This window comes from Ambystoma mexicanum, chromosome 4p (assembly GCF_040938575.1).
Source record: "Ambystoma mexicanum isolate Mex_15411 chromosome 4p, UKY_AmexF1_1, whole genome shotgun sequence".
Taxonomy (NCBI): Eukaryota; Metazoa; Chordata; class Amphibia; order Caudata; family Ambystomatidae; genus Ambystoma; species Ambystoma mexicanum.
In genome coordinates this window covers 1,108,712,348-1,108,735,769 of record NC_090927.1, presented here as the reverse complement: position 1 = coordinate 1,108,735,769, position 23,422 = coordinate 1,108,712,348, and the positions used below count along the sequence as shown (strand labels likewise).

The 23,422-nt window shown below is 42.9% G+C and overlaps 1 protein-coding gene across 1 annotated transcript in view; it reads right to left on the bottom strand.

Moving 5' to 3' along the window:
- Nucleotides 1-23,422, bottom strand: part of ARHGEF33 (Rho guanine nucleotide exchange factor 33) — a 554,915-nt gene that overhangs the window by 363,760 nt on the left and 167,733 nt on the right. The window contains exon 3 of the mRNA XM_069606701.1: nucleotides 21,817-21,866. Coding sequence (XP_069462802.1) covers nucleotides 21,817-21,866 — 50 coding nt within the window. The remainder of the gene's footprint in view (nucleotides 1-21,816; nucleotides 21,867-23,422) is intronic.

Genomic DNA, 23,422 nt, shown 5'->3' with positions numbered 1-23,422 from the left:
GTATTGGGCAAGCACCTCTGAGTAATGGACAAGGTTTTGAAGATGATCCGCTCACAGACGGGCCGCAAGTGTACCAGCTTCCTGGCATCAATGATGTGTTCCCGATTGTGAATGTTAAGCGCTGCTCGGGGCGCATTGTTTTAAACCGTTTCAAGCTTTTTTATGTTTTGTAATGAGGTGTCGGCAAATAGGACATTGCAATAGTCACACCTGGAGCCTATGACTGTGTTATATTGTAAATAGCTTACCTTGTACATAGTACATGTTTGTACTATGTGCCAGTGATGCAACATCATTCCAAATTGAACACTGCACTTGGTTGTCATAAGAACTTGGAGGGTGAAGAATGTTTATGTAAGAATCTGTTGTCAGTTGAGTGGCTCACCAAAGAAGGGAGCAGCATTCTTTCCTGAGCTCTGGATAAAGGCTCTGTTGACCTGCAGAGGAGTGGGTTATTAGAACTACAATAGTGGCGACAAGGATGGGATTGATGGGAATGGAGAAGAGTGTGAAAAAGATGAAATAGAGAACTGGGCGCCCAAGGTTTTTCAGTGCGGTGTAGGGTGTTTAAATAAGTTTGTTCATAAAATAAGACTAAAAAAGAATGCAATGCGGTTTGCTGATAAGGTTAGGCCATTACGCTTGGCATGTAAAAAGGAAGTTGAAACAGAGATTGAGAGGATGTTGAATGATGGTACAATTGAAAAGCCAGAGGCTTCATAGTGGGTTAGCCCCATTTTCATTGTTAAAAAGGCCAACGCTACAATTCAGTTGTGCATAGACCTCAGAGAGGTTAATAGAAATGTCACTATAGGAAGATTACTGCTGCCAAAGATAGATGAGATGATCACTGATCTCAATGGTTCCAAAATGTATTACCTATTAGATTTGTGCTCTGCATATCATCAAGTAAAAATGCTTTGTGCATCTTATGATATCCTCACATTCACAACTCATATGGGTCTGTTTAGGGGTGTTAGAATGCCTTTTGGTCTCATTTCTGTGGCCTAGCATTCTGGGAGGTATGAGTGGTATTAAGCGCTATCAGGATGACATCTTGGTGTGGGGAGAAGATGTCAAGCAGCATAATGATAGACTCATGCAGGTATTAAGGAAGCTAGAAGTTGCAGGTTTGACGTTAACCTTGGAGAAATGCAAGTTAAAGATGAAACAGGTAATCTATCTAGGTTACAGCATATCGGGTGAGGGTGTGAAACCAAAAGGGAGCATGCTACAAGCCATCACAGATATGCCTTCTACAACTAATAAGAATGAGGTGTCTTTGTTTCTTGGACTGATAGCATATTATGGAAAGTTTGTGAGCGGTTTGGCAAGCAAGACCATGAACTTGAGGAGATTAACAAGAAAAGGTGTCACATTTGAGTGGAGTGAAAAGTGTGGGAAAGAGTTTGAATTGGGAAAGAAGGACATAATAAAGGCTCCAATTTTGCAAGGCTTCAGGGAAGAGGCCAACACAGTGGTTTACACCGATGCATCGGAGTGTGGACTTGGTGGAGTATTGCTGCAGGAGGTAGGGTCGGTGCAATATACTGTTGCGTCTTACGCTTCAAGGTCTCTTAAAGAGGTTGAAAGTCACTATTCAGTTATCGATTAAGAGGTGGTGGCTATTCTATGGGCTATCATGAAATTCAGATCAGAGTATATCTATATGGAAGGAGGTTTGTAGTCCGCACTGATCATAAGCCTCTTGTTGCGATATTTAACAGGAAAGGTTTGGGAGGCGTGTCTAGGTGCATCTCAAAGTGGATCACAAGACCGCAGGGGTTGGAGTTTGTTGTGGAACATGTGAATGGCAAGGACAATGTAGTGGCAGATGCTTTATCCAGGAGACCAGTATTGCTAAGTGATGATGTAGAAGTCCTGTGTGATGAAAAAATCGAAGACATTTTTGCTATCAAGGAGTCTCTTCAGGAGGAGGCGTGGCTTGAGGCATGTCAGGAGGATGCAGGGTATCAAAAAGCTAGGAGGAAGATGCTCATGAGATGGAGTTGTAGTGCAGATGGTGGTGCAGGAGAAAAGATTAAGGAGTATAGAAGAGTCAAAGATGAGTTGTGTGTAATAGGTGGGAGGCTGTGCAGAGGCCAGAGCATATGTGTGAGAAAGTTGTGGATCTTGCACATAGATCTCATATGGGCATCAGTAGGACCAAAGCACTCATTAGAATGGATTTCTGGTGGCCATGGATGGACACGTTTATCGAAACAAAGTTAAAGGAGTGTGAACAATCTAGAGACAGTAACAAGGCGTTAGGAACGAGAGTACCTCGCATGATGATACCAGAAAGTCCCAAAATGGTGTGGGATACCATAGCCATTGATTTGTTGGGCCTTTAGATTTTCATGGCACACAAGATGCCTTTGTTGTGGTGATAATGGACTTACTCACAAAGTGGCCGGAGGTTGGAGTGATCAGAGACATTACCTCAAAGAATGTGATTGCGTTTCTTGAAAACATATTTTCGAGGGAAGGTTGGTCTGCTGTGGGTCTGTCAGACAATGGTCCCCAATTTGTTTCTGGTGAGTTTCAAAGGTGGACAGTCAAGAATGGTATCAAACACAAAAGAACAGCACTTTATCACCCACAGAGTAACAGGTTGTGGAAAGATTCAATAGGATGCTTATGGATGTAATACACATGGATGTACAATTTGGATGTGACTGTAAAAGGGAGATGAGTTGGAGAGTGTTCCAGTATAGGAGCACTCCATACCTCGTTAGTTGTGTCACTCCATTTGAGTTGATGCATGGTCACAAACCCAACACCATGCTGTTACCTGTGTTGATGGGACGTGCCAAAACGGTGGATGTGGATCTTCAAGTGAAGAAAGAGAAGTAGAGACTAAATGGTGAGGATTGCAAGAGATGGTATGATGAGAAACATGGATGTAGTTTGTTGAGTGTCAAGAAATGAGATGAGATTGAGATAAAACTTCCGAGGTGGACCAGGAAAACTGATAATTTTTTTTGTTTTATTGTTTTATCAAAATAAGATTTTACAATACATTATTTCTTTCAGAATTTAATCAGACGATCATCGCAGAACAGGACTTTGATACTTTTGCACAGTTAATAAATATTCTAAAGCCAGGAGAGTGAGTGAAGATCTTGGTAATGCAGTCCGGTTGGAGGGAGGAGAAATTTGGAATAAAGGGCGTTTGGTGAAGTTGTGAATTGTGCAACCCCCTATAAAGATGTTCCCCAGATTACCCACAGAACTCCTTTCCTGCCAAAGGGAAGGAGGTGTGTTATATTGTAAATATCTTACCTTGTACATAGTTCATATTTGTTCTAGGTGCCAGTGATACAACATAATTCCAAATGGAACACTGCACTTGGTTGTCATAAGAACTTGGAGGGTGAAGAATGTTCATGTAAGAATCTGTTGTAAGTTGAGTGGCTCACCAAAGAAGGGAGCTGCAGCCTGTCATGAGCTCTTAATAAAGGCTCTGTTGACCTGTCAGAGAAGTGGCTAATTTGAACTACAATAGACTGCACATGCAATGGTTAGGCAGATGTCTTGGGATAAAAAGGGTCTGGGGTCATTTATCATTTTGGTTGTGTAGGCAGCAGAAGAGGCAACATTGTTTACTTAGCGGGTCAGTGAGAGTGCAGCGTCGAGATGGGTGCCTAATGTCTTCACTGACTTGGAAATGAGGATCCTGATGTCCTCAATTTTGAATGCAGTGTATTGGGGGTTGAGCTTATTAAGCTCCGAGGGCTGACCTATCAGAAGGATCTCTGTTTTTTCCCCGTTAAGGCAGAGGTGGTTAGTTGTCATCCAGTTCTGGATGGTAGAGTAGGCAGGTTGACGGTGTTAGAGTCTTCTTCATAGTTGCCAGAGAGGGGGAGGAGTATTTGTGTGTCATCGGCATAGTTGGTGTAGGCTATGCCGAGGTAGTCAAGAATGTTGAAAAGGGGTCTAGTGAAGATGTTGTAGAGTGTGGGGGAGTTGCGGGAGCCTCCATGTTTTGGAGTTTTCATGCAAAGTAAAAAGTGGTGCTTTAAGAGCGTGTAAACAGACAAACTGTGTTAGTAAGTTAAATGTGGTTTTATTTTGTAGTATTTAAATAACACAGTAATCTTCTATTTAAGCATTTTAATTGCAACTTCAGTGAACTGAAACAGGTTTAGAATGACCTTGCATGAGGTCTCATTCAAAAGTAAATGGTTTCTCTATACGAAAGTGACAGCATTTTCCAATGTTTTTATCTTTTACTTTCGTTTGTTAATGAGCACATTGCAGCAAAAAAAGGTCCTCTCAGAGAGGACGTTTCTTGTTGAAACAAATTCTTGCCTGGAAATTGCATTGTTGCTTTACTGTGTGCTTCTGAAAACAGAATGCTCAGAATCCATTCAATAACTGTAGTTATTGACTGCACTCTAAACATTCTGATTTGCTGAGAGGAGGTCAATAACGATTTCCATGTGCTAATATATTTTAGGAATCAGCATGCATTTGTGGGAGGACTGCAATGCCCTTATTGTGTATAGCAATCCCTACCACTTTGAAGCCTACTCGTCTTAATCACATTCATAACTTTGTGAAGGATGTCTGTATGTTCGACTGATATATTCCGGTATCCCTTGTTTACGTCTCCTTTAAACGTTTTGGTGTAGTCTGTAGTAGACTCCACTCCGCCTCCTGGGACATAGTAAGCAACTCAACCTCTTGGTCTACCGATGGATAGCAAAGCATTTGACAAAAGCAGTTCATTTTTATTCAGTGCTGGGTGGGAGAGGGCATTATGAATGTTACAAGGAAGTGTAGGTCTAGAATATATGGGTGAACCCTACATAATTGTGGCATTATTCCCTTGGCCCTCTTTCTCGTCCCCTTCATAACTATGTGAAGGAACACCAAAGCAAAGACGACAAATTGCAATGCAATAGAACAGCAATTAAACTCAGTTGCTGCAAAAATAGACACATTTATATTGCGTAAACCCAGTGATATTCCCGTAAACTTGATCAAACTATAGCTGCTAATAACTCTCCTTCACCACAAGATGGGTCACATTCACCCCTGTCCACTCTTGATCTGTGCTGTGTGATTAACGTATGAAATGTCATTTTTAGCGAAAGCTTCAACAACCGTAGCCTTCACTCACCTGCTCAGAGTGGCTGCTGATGGCAGAGCTCGCTAGCTGGCTCCACTGAAAGTTACTAGCAATGAATCAAAACCTCCCTGTGTACATCACAAGATACACCCGGACATCACCCTTAGAGGACTGAGAAGGGATAAATGTTTGGAGGCAGCTTTCCAGAATAATATGAAAAAGGGACCAAAAAAGGGTAAAAGGAAAGACCTGTTCTCAGGATCAACATGTTTTAAGACTTTGTAGACAAAGTTGGGAAGCCACCAAAGATCAAAGTGTGATCTAGACATTGGGCAGAGGTAACCTATATCCGGAACCTACCCTTCCATGAGGGGAAAAAAAGAGGAACTTCTAGTGGCTCAAATGGCTTTCTCTCTATGGATTTGAGGACAAAAGGAAGGAGCCCGGGGTAGTGGGGTGAGGAGTATTACCATGACTTGTGGCCTAATCAGCTCGACGTTGTGAATAAGACATGAGGCATGAGAGAAGATATGAGAGAGTTCACCCGAAAGACATTGATGGCAGCCTGTTGCACTTGTAAGGATGAAAATGCTATTCCCAGCAAGGACAGCTTGCAAATAAAGGCCAGACTACGGTAGGGTTACCTTGTAGAGTACACAGGGAGATGTTTTTGAACGTGGGGTGAAAGGTCATCCAATGTTGCAAATAAGAATGAAGTGTGGATGGGGGATTTGAATTATATACTACGGTAGCTAAGTCCCTGGAAATATCCCTTTTCTGTTACCCCTTCATTTCAACCTCCAGGCAAAAATGCCTATTCAAACTAGTGCTTCCCATTGTAGTTGAGAGCACAAGCGACAGGTATCCAAGTGGAGAAACCATTTGAGGGACTGCATCATGTTCTGGAATAATATAAACCTTGGAGGTCATTACGAGGTAGGAGGTTACCATGCCGCTATTAGCGGCATGCCTACCCCCTTACCGGGTACCGGGTCCGGGTTCCTTGAATGAGGAATTACCGGGCCATTCAGACCTTGGAGGGCCCAGTAATTCCTCATTCAAGGAACCCGGACCCGGTACATCCCCATTCCCATTCGTGCCCCCATAGGGCTCAATGGGGATGATGCTAACAACGGGCCTGTTAATAACGGGCCCGTTGTTAGCATCCGCGTCTGCTAGCGGGTCCCACGAGAAGACTCGTAATGGGGCGGTAAGGGGTTGACGGCTCCGGCAACTTTACCGGCGCCGTTAACCCCTTACCACCTACCTCGTAATGACCCCCCATGTCATCTGTACTCAAAATGGTCCCACATGCTCATCCGTCTCTCCTCCCTCATGATTTTCACAATATCTGAGTGAATCACTGGATACTTAAGGGGGCGGGGGGCATACAGAAGGAACAGCAGCCATAGAATTACCATAACACCCACTGCGCTGGCCTTTGGTTCCAGGGACTTCCAGCATTACAATCAATGAGACCTTTGCATTGCTGCCTGATTCAAAGAGGTCCATGCTAGGGGTGCCGACTTCCTGGCATAGATTGTGGCATATCAAGCGAGACTTGGACAGCATTTGTGAGGATGAGATGATTCTGCTTAGGGAGTCTTATGTTTGATTCGTGACCTCTCGAATGTGGAGAGCAGATCATGCCCACTGGCCCAAGTCTGTCACTGGTGCATTCTGCTGGCCGTACTTTCACTGCCTCCCCCTTTGGGGTGTACTGGAAGGTTTTGCGAGAACAGCTGCTAATCTGAGCCAAATTTATCCAAACTGATCCTTCTAATTGAAGGATCTGTAATTTTCTGAAGGCTACTGCCCCAAGAAGGGGCCTTACAATGGTACCTACTTATCCTGGCCTTGTATCAATACCACAATAAGATAAGAGGCATGTTTAAAGTATAAAAACTCTAGTTCTGTTTATAAAAAAATAACTGTTCTTTCCTTATTTATGGAGTCTATCTCTAGATGCGATGATATGCAGCACTTATTGTAAAAGGGAAAGAATCAAAGACCCTCGCTTTCTTACACTTTAGTGCTACATGGCCATCCCATGCCACTTCCACCACATGAAAGTAGATCAAGGTACAACAAGACAGTATATCCTATAATGGGGCTTATAGACAATTGTTGAATAAACATTAAAAATCATGCATTTAAAAATCATTATTGGTGAGAGAAGTCAACTGAGATACTGGGCTAGCCTCATCTTCTTGCACGTCTACAGCTCTGACCACATGTGGAGACGTTATCTGTCATGTAGTGGAACCAGAGGAGGCCACACAATGATACAGCCAACATGACCATAATATACATGAACTGCTGTTTTACTTTTTAAACCTTTTTCAGAATTGAGAAGAACTTTTCATGCCTTTAACTAATCAATATTGAGGAATCTCTGTGTGGAACAAAATGGACAAGGAATGGGTATCTACATCCTAACTGATGGGCTTCAGGACTAGTTTAAATTAAATTTTGACACAAAATGAGTGGAGTTGCCATTTTGATGAATGCAACTAGTAAGCATGTGCCGAAACCACACTGGGAGACGTATCTGTTTGCTTGTTTTTCTCCCAGAACTAGGATTGAAAAGAAGCCTTCCATTCCATTTGAGGTTGGACTCTCTTCTATTGCGTTCTTTCTCAGACGAGATTAAGTCTTAATTAGCATTGCCTTTTGTTTTTCTGGGTTTCTGGGTTGACGTATCTCTTGACATTTTGAGGATGCTCCAACAGTCACAAAGTCTATCCACTATCCTCCTCAGGCCTCCAGATAGCCCATGAATTATTTATTGACTTCGGACTCCCAAACACCACGGAAATGAGGCCGGTGTCCCACAACTGCATGAACCAGATGTGATGAATAGCTGTTGCAGGTGGCCTGTTAGAACCAACCTGGTTGGCCTGTAGCTGATATTTGCGGCTTGCTGGTTTGATGAAAGTGACTTCTAACACTGAGCCCAATGGCTGCATGCGTGATGAGGAAGGTTTTGGCTTAGCCTGAAATGTGGTAGCCCTCTGACATTCCACATATGCCCATGTTAGAATATCTTTGAAGTGTTGGTCGAACATGTCTTTCCTGAAGGAAGGATGTTCGATGGGACGGGTTCTTAGTGATGGCTTTGCCTTCCACTTTCTTCTCTATTAATTGTGTGTGCCAACGACTACGGCTCCAGCGGCAACTGTTGTAATCGCAGTATTGTTGAGGTCAAGGTAAGATATCCATTTGACCTGCTTCTGCATTCATTCAATCATCTGGCATCAGCTGTTTCCTTCCTCTGATGCTTTAAGGAGGGAGTCGGATTCCTTTAGTACTGACTTCACTGTGCATGCTATGTATGATGCTGAGGGAATCACCAGGCTTGACCCTACGAATGTTTTTTTCAGTACAGCCTCTATTTTAGGGTCCACACTGTACAGCAGATTGACATCATCAGACCATGCCATGCGGCACCCAATCAGACCTAGCACGTTGGGCCCACATGGACTGAGGCTATCATAATGGGGTCATTTAACACCTAGCCACACATTTTCCTCAAATGCTCCTGGATTTGATCGTCTATGGAGAGCGATGTGGGTATGCTTCTGTGATGGTTGTTGCAGAAGCTGGAGGGTAACAAGGCTGCTGGAGGAATGTTAGTAAAGATATCGGCACCAAATCTTTGGGAACACATTTTCCCCTAACTTCATTCCCCTTCATATCTTCTGCAGAGGTGGTGGATGAATATAAGGAGGAAGAAGATATGGATGGTGGAGCAGAGGCATCTTTCCTGCTGGATTTCCTCTTCATTTTGGTGCGTCTGCCCAATGTTTGCAAAATGTGATCACACTGTCTCTGGGAAACCTGCGCCTCATGCTCTCTGGACCCGTGAGACTTGTCCACAAACCGGTGATTGCGGTCTCTCTTGCCATCCTTCTCAGTGCCTTTTAGCCACACAATTCTTAACCCTCTCCCCTCCACGTTAATCTCTCAGTAGATCGCTTTTGCTACCTTCAGAAAATGCTGTAACATGGAGTGCTCCCATTTTCTGCTTTCGTCCACAGTGACGCAGATTCCAGGGTGGAAGAGCTCTCACGCTGTTGCAGCCTTTCCGCAGCAAGGCCGGGCACCGGCGACCGTCCGTTCCTCCTCTGCCATGTTCTTGGGAAGAAGTGGTTGCAGCAGCCTTGCATAACACACAGTTATACCGGTGAGTGTCCTTTCTTCCTTACGGCATTGCCAATGTAAGCCTGGGAAGCATAGCCCTGCCACGTCATGCCTGCCAACCCTGCTGGGCCACCTCTCATTTGGAATTCTATGCAGACCCTGCCTGTACAATAGGTCTCTTGTCATGTGGCCCAGGAGGTAAGGGAGGAGGAGGAGTCTACTAGACACACTGCCAGAAAGATTTTATCCATGAAATACTTGGGTAGTCTCCTAAGGATGTAGACAGCCTTCACATAGTGATGACGTGAGCAAGGAAGATGGACTAGGGGGGGAGGGAAGTCAATCCATACAGTAACTTTGTAGACAAGAGGCTGTATATTTAGCAATTAGGATGGGAATGATATCCATGGACTATTGAAAAGGTCAACACACAAGCCTACGCACTAATCAAAGTGCATGCCATGGCGGAATAAGCACAAGAGAAACAATCCAACATCTGGGGACTTTCTCACGGAAGTGTTTTGCATGCTTACGTGACACATACGTCTTGGAAAAGTGGTTTCTTATGACAGCAGGGTTTAAATCTATTCATGAAAGTACTTATTACAGAATCACACAGAAGGGTACTCGTTTCAACCATTGACATGAGCGCCTGGAGACTGGCCTCGGGTGGTATTGTGCGTTATAAATCAACATAAAATAAGATAACATAACATATGTTTGGCGTAAGGTTCTGCTCAGGTACGTAACACTGCACTGTTTAAAGACAGAATTGGGCAGGTGGGGGCTCGCAGGGGCTTGTCTGAGTATTGTTGGTGTTTCAAGGGGGCGTGTGAATGGGAAATAGGTACATGCCCACACAAGACAGGTTTAACCTCTATTTGCTATGTTGAAAGTTGTCTTTCGTGAACACACTATACATGTAGTTGCACTAGAAGAAAGTGAATGAAAATGGATGCATATGTGGGGGTTATGCGGAGCAAGAAAGGACACGTTGTGTAAACCTATCTTGGATTGAGAAGTCAACTTTTTTTTTTATACTCTATTTTTTATTCTTCCTGACACGACGTAAGCTTACTCCAGAGTTAGGTTACGTCAAGCGAAAACATGTTGGGCATAAGTGTGGCATTTTTGTGAATCAGCTGATTTCTTTGAGTATTTTCCCAAAACACAATGGGCCTCATTTCAAGTCAGGCGGTCTGGTCAAAAAGTACCGGCATTAGCAGAACCAGCACTTTACCGGAATGCACGACTACGGGTTTGCCGGTGTTGTACCTTGGCTTACCACCAGCTAAGGGCTGGAGGTAAGGCAGGCGCCCTACTGGCAAACAAAGCCCTCATTACCGACACCGGCAAGCCATCACACCGAGTGCCATAAACGGTAACAGCCTTCGCCGGTATACCGCCAGGATACCGGCAAGGTTGTAATGAGGCTCAATGTATGTTAATTGGCTCCCTAGTAAGGGGTGTACATGTACAAGTGTAGTGGCTTAAATTCATTATATCTGCACTTAGGTTAGGGAGCAAGCCTCAACTTAAAGGGATGGTCTAGTAAAAATGTTTATTTAAAAAATAGATAGGCCACATATCTATTGTTTTCCGCAATGCCGCGTTGTGTCTGCCTGAATCTGCTTTTCCATTTGGGGCTCTCGGGCTGGGGAGCCCGAGAGCCCCAAATGGTAAAGCAGATTCAGGCAGACACAACGCGGTTGTGTTGGAAAACGCTGCGGTTTTAAAACCGCAGAGTTTTCCAACACAATAACGTTGTATTTATGTTTGCGGTCGCTTCAAAAGCGACCGCAAACATAAATACAACGTTTTTAAAGCTGCGGTTTTATTTCTAAGTTTTCCGGGCTCCTCCAGCCCGGAAAACTTAGAAAAAAAAACGCAGCTAGTGCTTATTTTTTGTAAAAAAAATAAATAGCACTTACCGAGATTCAGCTGCAGCTTTCCTGCTCTGGTCTCCGGTCCGCGTCCTCCGAGTCCCGGCACTAATGAAGGGAAAGCCACCCAGCGGTAGACTTTGTTTACTACAGCTGGCTGGCTTTTCCTTCATTAGTGCCGCAAAAGCAAAAGCCAGCACAGGAGGGCCTCCATTTCACAAAATGGCTGCGCCCCTGTGCTTGCTTTTTCAAATTTTGAGCTTGAATAGCTCAAAATTTTACATAGGAAGTTTTAAAACGGAGGATGCTAGTATTTTTTTTATGTGGCCTATCTATTTTTTAAATAAAATTTTTTACTAGACCATCCCTTTAATAGAGTACAATATGTGGTCGTACCGTTCTTGTGGTAAACGTGTGCATACACGGAAATTGTAGAAACATTAGCTCCAAATTAAGAAATTGAATAGCAGCTGATTGCAGCATACAATGGAGATGGTTAAAGTGTATACAGCACTTGGAAATTTTTGATCATTTTTCAAAACATTGGTTGTGCTACAACACATCCTGTATACTAGTAAGTCTTCTGGCACTGTTCTACCTTGGACAGCTTTCATGCACTTAAGATCATATTTTGTTAGACTGCCATAATTTTGGAAATTGTTATAAAAATGGTACAAACTTTCACTTATGCAGTAGGGCTCAGATAGCAGCACCTCTAATTTTACATGGCAATGGGTTTCAGCAAGAGTTAAAGAGAAATGAAATAGAAAAAAGGAATTAAGAAGATCGAAAAGTCATAATATCAATTTATAGGAGCTTATTTGTTCAAATAAGGTAGAAAAACCAGAACTTGTGTATGGCTTTCATAGGCAGTCACTAGCAAATTATATTTCCCTTTCTGAATGTTGTATTCTTCTACAATGACATCATAGCAGAGGATTGCGGAATTCATAATCAACTGCTATGACATCATAGCAGGAGGATTGCAGACTTCATAACCAACTGCTATGACATCATAGCAGAGGATTGTGGAATTCATAATCAACTGCTATGACATCATAGCAGAGGATTGCGGAATTCATAATCAATTGCTATGACATCATAGCAGTAGGATTTCATTTCATGTTATTGAATTTATAGAGTGCCCATCTCCAAAGGCACTGAACAAAATATATTTAAAAAAACGGTACAATCATGATCAAATGTAAACATGGCTAAAAAGAGACGAGGGAAAAGCCAGAGGATTAGGAGACAAGAGAAGTTAAAAGATGAATTTTGAGGTTTGAATGGAAGGTAAGGAGAGATGAGGCAGAACGAAGTGAGAGTAGAAGGGAGTTCCAATGTTTGAGGGCTAGGAGAGCAAAAGAACGGAAACGAGAAGAAGCACACACTGGCTTAGTGGTGGCCCTCGCAGCCCCCGTGGTGCGGGGTTCCCCTCCAGTACATGTCCTGGGAGGGCGCCCCCCTCGAGAAAAAAAAGAATGTCACTCTACCTTCAAAAATACATTTTCTAATTTCTTTATGAAGGCAGAGCGACTTCAAAAAGAAACAATTTCTTTTTGAAGTCCGAGGCTGCACCCACCCCATGACATGGAAGCCTCCAGGCTGGAGGCCTCCGTGTCTCAGGGTGGGGGGAGCCATATGACTTAAAAAAGAAATAGTCTCTTTTTGAAGTCACTCTGCCTTTATAAAGACATTATTTCTGTTACGGTTCAGTCCTTTAACGGAAATCATTTCTTTATGAAGTCAGAGTGTTGTAAAAAAATAAATAATTTCGTTTTGAAGTAATAGGGCTCCCCAATACCCCATGACATGGAGGCCTCAAGATCCTCTGTAGATGACGGGAACAAGCATTCCTTGCTGCTGCAGGGAGCTGAAGGTCTTGTTCCCTGGACCAACAAGTTAAAGGTAAGAAAATGTATTTTCTTTAAATGTGTGTGCGTGCATGTAAGTGTGTGTGTGTATATATATATATATATATATAGGTATATAATGTAATGTGAATGAATGAGGGAGTGCATGAATGATGGAGTGCATGATGTATGGGTGGCTGCCAGGGTGTGCCTGTGTGAGTGTATGGTGAAAGGGTGCACACTTAAATGTATGGGCGGCTGGGTGTGCATGCGTGAGTGTATGGTGAAAGGGTGCACACTTAAATGTATGGCTGGCTGGGTGTGGATTTGTTCCTGTATGGTGAAAGGGTGCACACTTAAATGTATGGCTGGCTGGGTGTGCATTTGTTCCTGTATGGTGAAAGGGTGCACACTTAAATGTATGGGTGACTGCCTGGGTATGCCTGTATGGCGAAAGGGTGCGCACTTACATGTATGTGTGGCTGCCTGGGTGTGCCTGTATGGTGAAAGTGTGGACACTTAAATGCATGGGTGGATTCCTGGGCTAACCCTTCAAATGTTGGGAGAGGCGCTAACTTCACGGGCGGTGGGGGAGGGGCACCTTTATTTGTGTGGGGGCATCTAACTTCTTTACGCATTCTAATGAGACTATTCTCGTGCAGCTTCTTTTTTTTTTTTTTACATTGTTATTTTCAAAAATTTCAACAATAACAAGATACATAGACAATGGCAAAACAATATCCATCAAACACAGTAAGGAACAACAAACTATGTACAGTGAAAGATACCCCCTCTTAATCCCCCCAGAGTCACAACATATCCAAAAGATCAAGTTCAGTACAATAAACGAAATTTACTCCAAATCTTGTTGAATAAAGCACTTTTCTTCTCCCTATGATACAACACTCTCTCTATTTCCGCCAGATCATGCATTTTGGCCGCCCACATCTCAATTGTAACAGGAGCAGACGTTTTCCAGTTTCTCAAAATCAGTTTTTTCCCCACCAACGCTCCCCGGAAAACCCATTTTCTAAAAGCATTCTCGTGCAGCTTCAATGTTACAAGCAGTTAACTCTCTCCTTTAAGTCTAAAAGCACCCACTAGTGAACTTCCTGTTCGAATGTGTGGTCTCCTGTCCCTCCCTTCCCGTCAAATCACTCCTGTGGTGTGCAAGTACTAAACCCACATCACGATTTCAATTGCCTAAAAAATGTATTATTTGAATGCAGGTACTAACAGTGTAATGCTTTAGGTTAGTAATTGCTGGGCCTTTGTTAGCAGTGAAACCCAGGTGTCGTTTAACATCTGTGTCCTGTTCTGTCCAGCAACAGCTCTGTAGGTCAGCCAGGTCGGGTCAACATAGCCCAACATTTCAGGGGGGAGGTCTGCAGCCCAGTCAGCTCAATGGGGTTGCACCACTGCTTGTGTTCAATGCCCTGATTAATTATTGGTAATCTTCATTACTCCTACTCCTATTCTTCCTCACCCCAGTACTTGTGTATGAGGGACATGGAGGCAATGTCTGGCTTAGTTACCTGCAATGTTCATTACTCCTAGTCCCACAGCATAGTTGTGTGTATTGCGCAAGTGTGGTAATCTAGACCGGCCCAGAGTGTGGCGCAACCTGTGATTTGTTTCCAAACTGGGGGGTGGAGGGGAGCCCTCAGAATCGCTCACAGAGGGGGCCCCTAATTTCGTGCTGTGCCGCTGGAAGCACAGGGAGGTTTGGGAACAGTTAAATGGAATACATTCTGTGATCTTAGAGGGCCAGATGGCATATACATCGAAAGCAAAGTAGAGAGATAACTGGGGTGGGGGAGGAGACCACAGGTACATTTTAAAACAAATGAGAGAAAATGATAGAGAAGATGGTATTCAAAAGGAAGCAATGAAATAGAAAGTAAGGAAGGTGTAATAGAAAACCAAATGGGTAAAGAGTAAAGGAGGCGAGTCGAGGAACTATAAACTGAGTGAAGAGGGAGAAGATGTAAGGCAGGAGGACCGAGCATTAGAGAGGAGCAGTAATCAATATGGGAAAAGACAATAGAACAAAAAAGATGTTTCGTGGCATGAAAAGAGAGATAGAGTGAGAACGACCGATGTTGAAAAGTGCATAATGACAAGAGCGAGCAATGGAAGAAATGTGAAAAGGAAAATAAAAGAGAAGATGGAGGAAAAGAGAGAGAGATGGAGGGGGAAGACTAGGAGGAATAGTAGAAGCAGGAAACAACAAAACCTCAGTTTTAGAAGGGTTGAGATGTAAAAAATGAGAGGACATCCAGTTTTGAATCGCAGAAAGACAGTTTGAAACAATATAGTGGAGACCAGAATCAAAGGATGAAAAAGAGAAAAAAATCTGAGTGCAATTGGCGTATAGATTTAAAGAAAGATGGAAAGAGGAGATAAGGGTAGATAAAGGAGCAGTATAAAGCGAGAAGAGAACAAAGTACTGAACCTTCAGAGACACCATATAAAAGAGGGAGTAAAGGAGAAGAGTACCCCATCCCAAGCTACAGAGTACAACCATCGGGAAATATAGGAACAGAACCATTCAAGAACAGACCTTGAAATATCCAAGGTAGAAAGAGAGGAAATAAGAAGAGAGTGATCAACAGTACAAGCGCTGTGGACAAGACAAGAAGATAAGAAAAGAAGAGAGCTTGGAGTGAAGAGCAGAGAGGCGAGAATTTGAGACATGTAGACGAGCAGTCTCTGTAGAGTGAAAAGGACGAAAGCCAGACTAAAGAGGCGGGAGGAGGGAATGAAGATTCCAATAGTGGGTTACCAGAGTATAGGCAGCCTGCTCAAGAATTTTAGAAAGAAAATGGAGAAGAGAGATAGGACCGAAATTGGCAGAAAAAGATGAGTCAAGAGTGTTTTGAATGGGAAGAATGAGTGCATGCTTAAACATGGTTGGAAAGCATGAATTTGCAAAGGAGGGGTAAATTAGAGAGGTATCATAGGGGAGAAATTAGGATATACTTGAGGGATAAGAGAAGAAGAAAGAGGATCAGAAGGATAGGCAGTAGAGTGTGCACAAGCTAAAAGAGCAGAGGTGTCAAAGTCAGCAAGAGGAGAACATGAAGAGAAAGAATGTACAGGTAGGACGGGACAGGCAGACGAGGAAGGAGTAACAGAAGAAGTGAAAGCTGAGTGGAGATATGCTACTTTAGATGTGGAGTAGTTTGCAAAGTCAGAGGAAGAGAGAGACAAAAAGCAGATGGATCAAGTGGTTTAGGAGATAGAATGCTGTGAAGAAGCTGATAGGGACGGCAAGGGTGCTGAGATAGAGAAAGTGTGAGCTCCGAAAAATAAGCTTTTTTGCAGTAAGTAAAGCAGAATCGAAGAAGGAGTGCAATGTTGAGAGCATGACAAGGTCAAAGGGGACTCTAGAATGTTTCGATTGCTATTCGGCTTTGCGCAAGCTGCAGGAAGAGAGCCGGGCTGTAAAGTTTTACAAGTAGGAGAAAAAGAGCGCACAGGAAAAGTAGAATCAAGCAAAGATAGCACAGAAGAATGTAAAGTACGAGCAGCTGTATTGGGGGAGAGGGAAGAGAAAAGCAGGATTGTTGGAGGAGAAGAGTGCAAAGAAGAAAGAAAAGATAGAGTTAAATGAGGAAAGATTACGGCGAGTAAAGATTGTCGACGAGGAAGAAGTAGGTAGATCAGGAGGGGAAACAGAGAAAGAAAGTAGAAGGTGATCAGAAGCATAAAAGGGGCAAGAAGATGATACAGGAGAGGGAGAAGGAAGTGAGGGGAAAAATAAATCAAGAAAGGAACCAGACTGATGACAAGAGGGTGCAAATGATGAGTCATAGAGTAAAAGCAGCAAAGAGAACGATGAATTAGAAGAGGTGAGGTTGAAATCCCCAAGAAGAAAAAGAGGCAAAGAAGATGGGAGAAGGTGAGATAAAACAAGATCAAGATGTTCAAGATAATCCAAAAGTGGACCAGGAGGATACTAGAAAACAAGAAGAGAGAAAGGGAAAGGTTTAGGAAAGGATGAACAAATATATTCAAAGGAGGGAAAGCTTGGGAGACTAGATGGAGGAGTTAGAAGAGTCCAGGAGGAATTATACAGAATACCTGTGCACCCACCACACCTATGTGGGCGAGGAGTATGAGAGAACGAACTGGAAGCAGTATGAAGGGAAAGAGTTAGAACCAATTGATGGGTATCCCCTTCCTCACAGGCATCTGGGGAGCAATACTAATAAACTACAGAGATGGTGCCTCGCAGAATGAACACAAATTATTCCAATTGGGGCTCAAGGAATGACAGGGGGTTGTGGCAAGCAAGAGCACAATTAAAATTAATGTATTAATATATTTTATTAATCCACAAATCATATAAAATCCTCAACAATGTGTGCAAAACCGCATGATTAGAATGGGTTCTGTTTGCACTTTAGATGAATAGTTCACTTAACAGTGATGTTTGCAACGATGTTTGTATATTAGTTGAATGCATATGATGCCTTTACTTGTTATAATTTAAAGACTAGTGGCATATATGACTTGCGGATTTGCAAAATTCTTATTGCGGATTTGCACAATGTAGGTTGCTTCTTTGCACATTATGCTAATCCATTGGTTTTGCAAACATTGTTGATGATTTTATATGAATTGTTTAATTGTAGTTTATAAAACACATTTTAAATAAAATATATGAATACATGACTTGTAATTGTGCTTTTGCCTGCCGCAACCCCCTGTCGCTCCTTGAGCCCCATATGGAATATTTGTGTTAATTCCGCGAGGCACCATCTCTGTAGTTTATTATGGAGTAAAAGAGTTGTCAGGGGTGATCCAGATTTGTGTTCAACAGAGAAAATGAAAATGGGAGCAAATAAATAGATCAAGAATAGAAACAGATTTATTGCAAACTGAACAAGCATTCAGAAGACCAAAAAGAAATTGGGGGAGAGCGTGAGAAGTAATGGAGGGAGCGGAGAAAATAGAAATATTGCGTTGCGAGCAGAGGTCAGCAGGGGGAACATGTGATGGGTTATCCGCGATGGAATAGGACATGACATGAAGACACAGAGGAATATAATAAATAGATGAGTAGGTGACTAGGTGACTATTGGGTACATGATCCAACACAAGCAGGGGTAAGCAGAAATAGTGAAAGCCTTTAAAAGGTCGCCCTTTGAATGGGACGCCCAGGGCTAAGGATGCCCTTGAGGCACTTCCTGAGATGGCGCTCACGTAGGGTCACGAGGATATAGCATTTTCACTGGCAGGTGCTCTTTTTTTTATGCTCCTATGTCTGGGGGAGTGGTGGAATTAGAGGCCTCCTTGTGAGTTTTGTTGTGCTGTAAAAGAGTGGCGGTAACACAATTACAACTACTTTTGATGTACTGCCAAATACTGATTTTGATGGTAGTATGGGGGTAGACCTCCAACACTTTCCAGGTAGTCCCCCCCCCATAAAATCACCCATAAGTTGAGAATATATCCCAAATGGAATTACTGCCTGCCTCATGGGCTCCATAAAAGGGCCTAACATTGCCATTCTGCCACTTATACTCAGGCAGATTTACTGCAGTTGCAAGTGGCGGGAATTGTAGACAAGTAAGGCAGTATTTCCACACTTAGTACACCAAACTCATAATGAGGCCTTGGTACTTCTTTATGTTGTTTACAGTTCCCACATGCCTCCACTTTAAAACCCCGACAACACTCTTCCACAAGGGATAATACAGGTGGTGGAAAAAGGTTCCCCAATGCCCATACACAACATACATGTATGGCTGGGTAGCTTGCAACTACAGGGTATATTCCATCACAGGGCTCTGAGTGACATCATAGATAACTCCAGCTTGTCTCTCATCTATGAAATGAAACTCACAATGCCTAGATGTAATATATGCCTGTATTTTATAGCTGCCCATCTATAATGCAACATATTGCAGGCCAGATGGTAGGTGAATGGAGATCACAGATCTGCATTGAGGAGGGATGGTGACACTGATACTCCTAAACTGCAGTTCGGCAGAGCTATGCTTGCATTTTTGGGGGGATTTCACTAAGTGGTTCACCACTGTTTTTGGAAGAGTAAGAGAATCCAGATTGGGAGCCCCCCCGTCCCCTGCACACCATGTAATGTTGTCAAAAAGACATTCAAATGTTCAAAATAGAATTACTCATTAAAGCACATTCAATTATAACTAATGACAGTCTCAATTTAGAAAAAAAGTAGAAGCATTTAATAAAGGAAGAACAAAACAAAAATGTTTTCCTTATTACAGTAGATTGTAAGTATTTCGGCATTCAATGCAAAGAAAAGAAAAACATCCGTCAGTTCAATGTTCTTGGCTGACACGTTTCGAGGTCATTTCCTCTTCTTCTTGAGCCTAATTGAATTGATGCATTGAATCCAAGCGGCTCGCAAAATTTTGCCGCATGTGCTCATAAGAAAATCCTTTCCTTCACCTTGCCGACTCGTGTTCAGCAGCATTCCTTTCAGTTGAGTCCAGCAGCGTTCTGAGCAGCCTCTGTGTTGGATGCAAAGGGCATTCGTTTTTCAGTTGTTGTCTTCCATAATGTGCTTCTTTCTTGTCTTCTCTTTTGTACAGATGATCTTATGTGTGCTTTTCCCAAAACGTGTAATTCAGGTATCTGTATCTTCCAGGGTCTGTAATTTCCTACTCTCCAGTTCTTTTCATCTCCCCGCCCGTGTGCGTGGTTATGGATAAGCCAGGCTACTGCCTTCTTGCCGTGCTTCCCACTGACTGTCGTTCAAGTTCCACGGGCACTGCTCTGCTTTCTCTGGTGCGGCCAGTGTTTTTGACAAGGATTATGTAAGGACAGACTCACTTCTTGTGCTATACCCTGCAATCATTAGATAACATCAGAACAATACTCTTGAAAGATGCTATAGGCCTGCACACAATGCAATAGCAACGGAACATGGGAGATCAGAGTCATTTTGGTCCATCCCATTGTGCCCTTTAAATTAAACTGGAATGGCAACAGCCAGTCATCAACAGAGACAAATAAATATTCTAACAACACTACGCCAACTATCTTGGACCAAAATATTACCTCTCCTTTCTCCAGTAACCAAGTCACATCATCATCCCTCTACATGTTATACCACTCACACAATCAACCATCGCACACTGCAGCAAGTTGCCTACAAAAATACTGTATTAATGCAGTAATCCCACTTTTCACCTCTTCAGCCTTATCACGCCCTCCCATATCATGACTACTTAGATACTCGCAGCATTGGCTTCAACTACTACTGGGTCCACCACTCTGGATGAAACACACACTTACATTTCTCTGCCACTACCCATCTAGAAACACACCAACACTCAGGACTCCTCTACTTCCGGCCTGCAAACATCAACACTACAGAATTTGTATCTTCACTCTATGACCCCCAATTCCATGAATATGGAGGGCAGACTTCCATTACATCAAAAACGGTATGGAGGAATAAGCCTGGCATGAAACAGAGTTAGAAACGTTGCTATGGATTCCAGAAGTCTTATTAGACCTCCTAATGTTGAACTCTGTCTGTTGCCTTGGGTAGAAGGCTTGCACATGCCAAGAGTGAAACCAGGACCAACGCTCACTTTCTTTATCTCGGTGAAGTCAGCGATGATAAAACCTTCACCGTCGCATATTCTAGGTCTCATTAGCCTTGGTCAACTAAGTACTCCTAATGCAAGAACACAGATGATCCACAGTTGGCTCCCTCATTTGTGCCTTCATATCTGCTCTCCAAAATTGTGCTCCTCTGTAAACTCAGTTTCTTCAGTCAGTGTTCTATCGGTAGGGATTGCCGTATGAAATTGTCAATCGTAATGGAGATCTTCAGCTCCGATCTAGGGCGATGAAATAGTTTCTGATGGATTGTTGTTTGAGGGCAATAATATAATATAATATAATATAATATAATATAATATAATATAATATAATATAATGTTTAATCCCAGATGTTGGTTGAAAGGATGAATAACCTTATAAAGGATAATGCCCAGATGTCAATGTACAGTCGGTCATGTTCTCTTTCAGATTCAGCATGTGTAAGGATATCGTCTTGGAAGCACACATTTGCCAAATACATTTTTCATCAATCTTTGAAATACGGCAGAGGATGAGATGAAGCCAAACAGCATCCACATGTAGCAATAAGATCCTAGTGGGGTTACAAAGGCTGTGGGGTCTTTGACAGCAGATAATATTGCTTACCAGAATTTTGTATAAAAAAAAAATCAATAAATGGAAGAAAATGGAGTAGGGCCTTTTACCACACCATTTCCATTTCGAAGATGTAGCTAAGTTTGACCAGAATGTGTTTCTACTACTTGTCAATGTGCAATCCGTAAAATTGATGTTAACTGTAGATTGCTTCATTGTTTGCCCCGGGCAATATTGTATGGAATGTGCCGCCTGGTCGTTGCCCAGGTTATTGCCTCCTTTATGCAAAGAAACTGGAAACACACATAACATTCAACATCGAGGCGGGATGAACCTCTCACAAATACTCACTTTAAGTTGATGTATATTTTTTGAGTTGGCCAAACACTTCATGCCCAAAACCTGCTTCAAGTACTAGGCAAAGACTATCACGATTAACGCCTGGGTGGAGGTTGTACATATTTCAGAAGATCAGAGAAGATAGCCTCGCGCCTCTTATTTCTCATTCACTAAACATATTGTGGAGTGAAAGGTACATACAGCTGGGCTTGCTGCTCAGCAAGCGCTGATTGGCCATTGTACGCATGATGAAAAAGATGATATTCAAAAGAAGCCCGCCAATGCACATGGGTGAGGATTCAAATGAAAAGAGAAATTGAAAGAAGAGAGAAAAGAAGCATATTAAACATTCAGCAATATTTACCTGGTAAATCTGTGAGGGCAGGTTGATCACTTGCACGTTTTCATTTTCACCTGTTGGAATAAAATACTCCAGTTAGTTACACATGTGCATTTCTGTGCACGCATAGCTGATTACTTAATGGGGATTTTAGTCTTAGGGACTGATTACAAAGTTGGTGGCAGTGGTTAAATATTCAAAATTTAAGATAGTCAGATGTTTTACCACTCCTCCAAATCACAGGTTTCAGTAATCAATCTCTTTTTTTCCGCCTTCTTTTGTGTGGAGGCCATTTCCTCTAGCCAAAGGCGTTAGTTAACGCGTGCAGTATTACCACATGCATAAATACTGCATGCCTCCAATGGAGTCCTATGGCCTCCCGAAAGGAGAATAACAGATTGACTTGAAATCAAAGCTCCCTTCTCATCCTGCCCCCCATCTCCTTACGCGGATGTCCGTGCCTTACAGCCAGCCGTGCCATGCATTATCTAAGTGTATAGTGTGTCCCCAACACCTAGATATGCATTGAGTAAATGAACCCAGGTTGGTGGGAGGCTGCGATCAGTACCCTACACGAGTGGGTTCACAGAGCGCCATTGAGTGAGGCGGTTTTAAGAGCCTGTCTCTGCAAATGCTATTTTCGCATTTGTACTTGTTTAATAGGGGTTTCTATTTAGGGCTTAGTAATGCTGGCGAGGGCCTCTCAGCACTGTATGTTACCGCACCCTTGGTTTCCAAGTGGGGAAATCAGGTATAGGAGAAAGAGCTGCAAGGAACCCCACACATCAGCCCTTACTGCGAGTTTGGTGGTAATTCAGCAGTAATTCTGCCAAATAACTGGCAAATTCGATTACCGTTACTGCCACTCGGTGGCGTGGGGTTACTACAGGATTACAAGTGGTGGTATCACCCCATCTTTGGAGTCCATAGGGCTCCCTGGGGATTTTTGGTGGATTTACCACTGATGGAATTACCGCGTGGAGGTAACGGAAGGATTTACCTCCAGCGACAAGCTGGAGGTGAATCCTCCACGTTTTCTCCAAAATTCGAGTGTCTATACAGCATGGTAACTACACCATTGTTAAATGCGCCAAATATTATAATTTGGCGGTGCGTGAAAACTGGCAGTAATTCCGTTACCACAGAAAAAAGGCGTCAATAGAATTGATGCCACTTTTTTCCTGCTCTGCCAAACTTGTAATAAGGCCCATTAACTTTAATCCCTTCATAAATCAGAGATGTGATAGACAGACACTTCCTGGCGACCCCGCCGCGTGCACATTCTGCGCATAAAACAAATGTAGCAGCTCAAACCAATTTGCTCGGGCAGATTTGCTTTTGTGAAATATGTCAAGCATAGAATTGGGTTTTGACTCCTTGCTTCCACCTGCAAATGGCATACTATAGTCCGGAAGTGCGTTCATGAGTCAGAGCCCACATGAGTGTTATACCGTGCTGCTTTTTCTACCTCTCTAAGACGAAATTCTCACTGGTGTTTTATGTTCGGCAGTGCACTATTCACTACTTATTATCCAATAAAATGCGAGAACAGATCCAACGCCCATGTCACACAAATATGTGCACCTTGATCATCAGGTGTCTCTCGCGACATGCCATGAACTGGTGGATG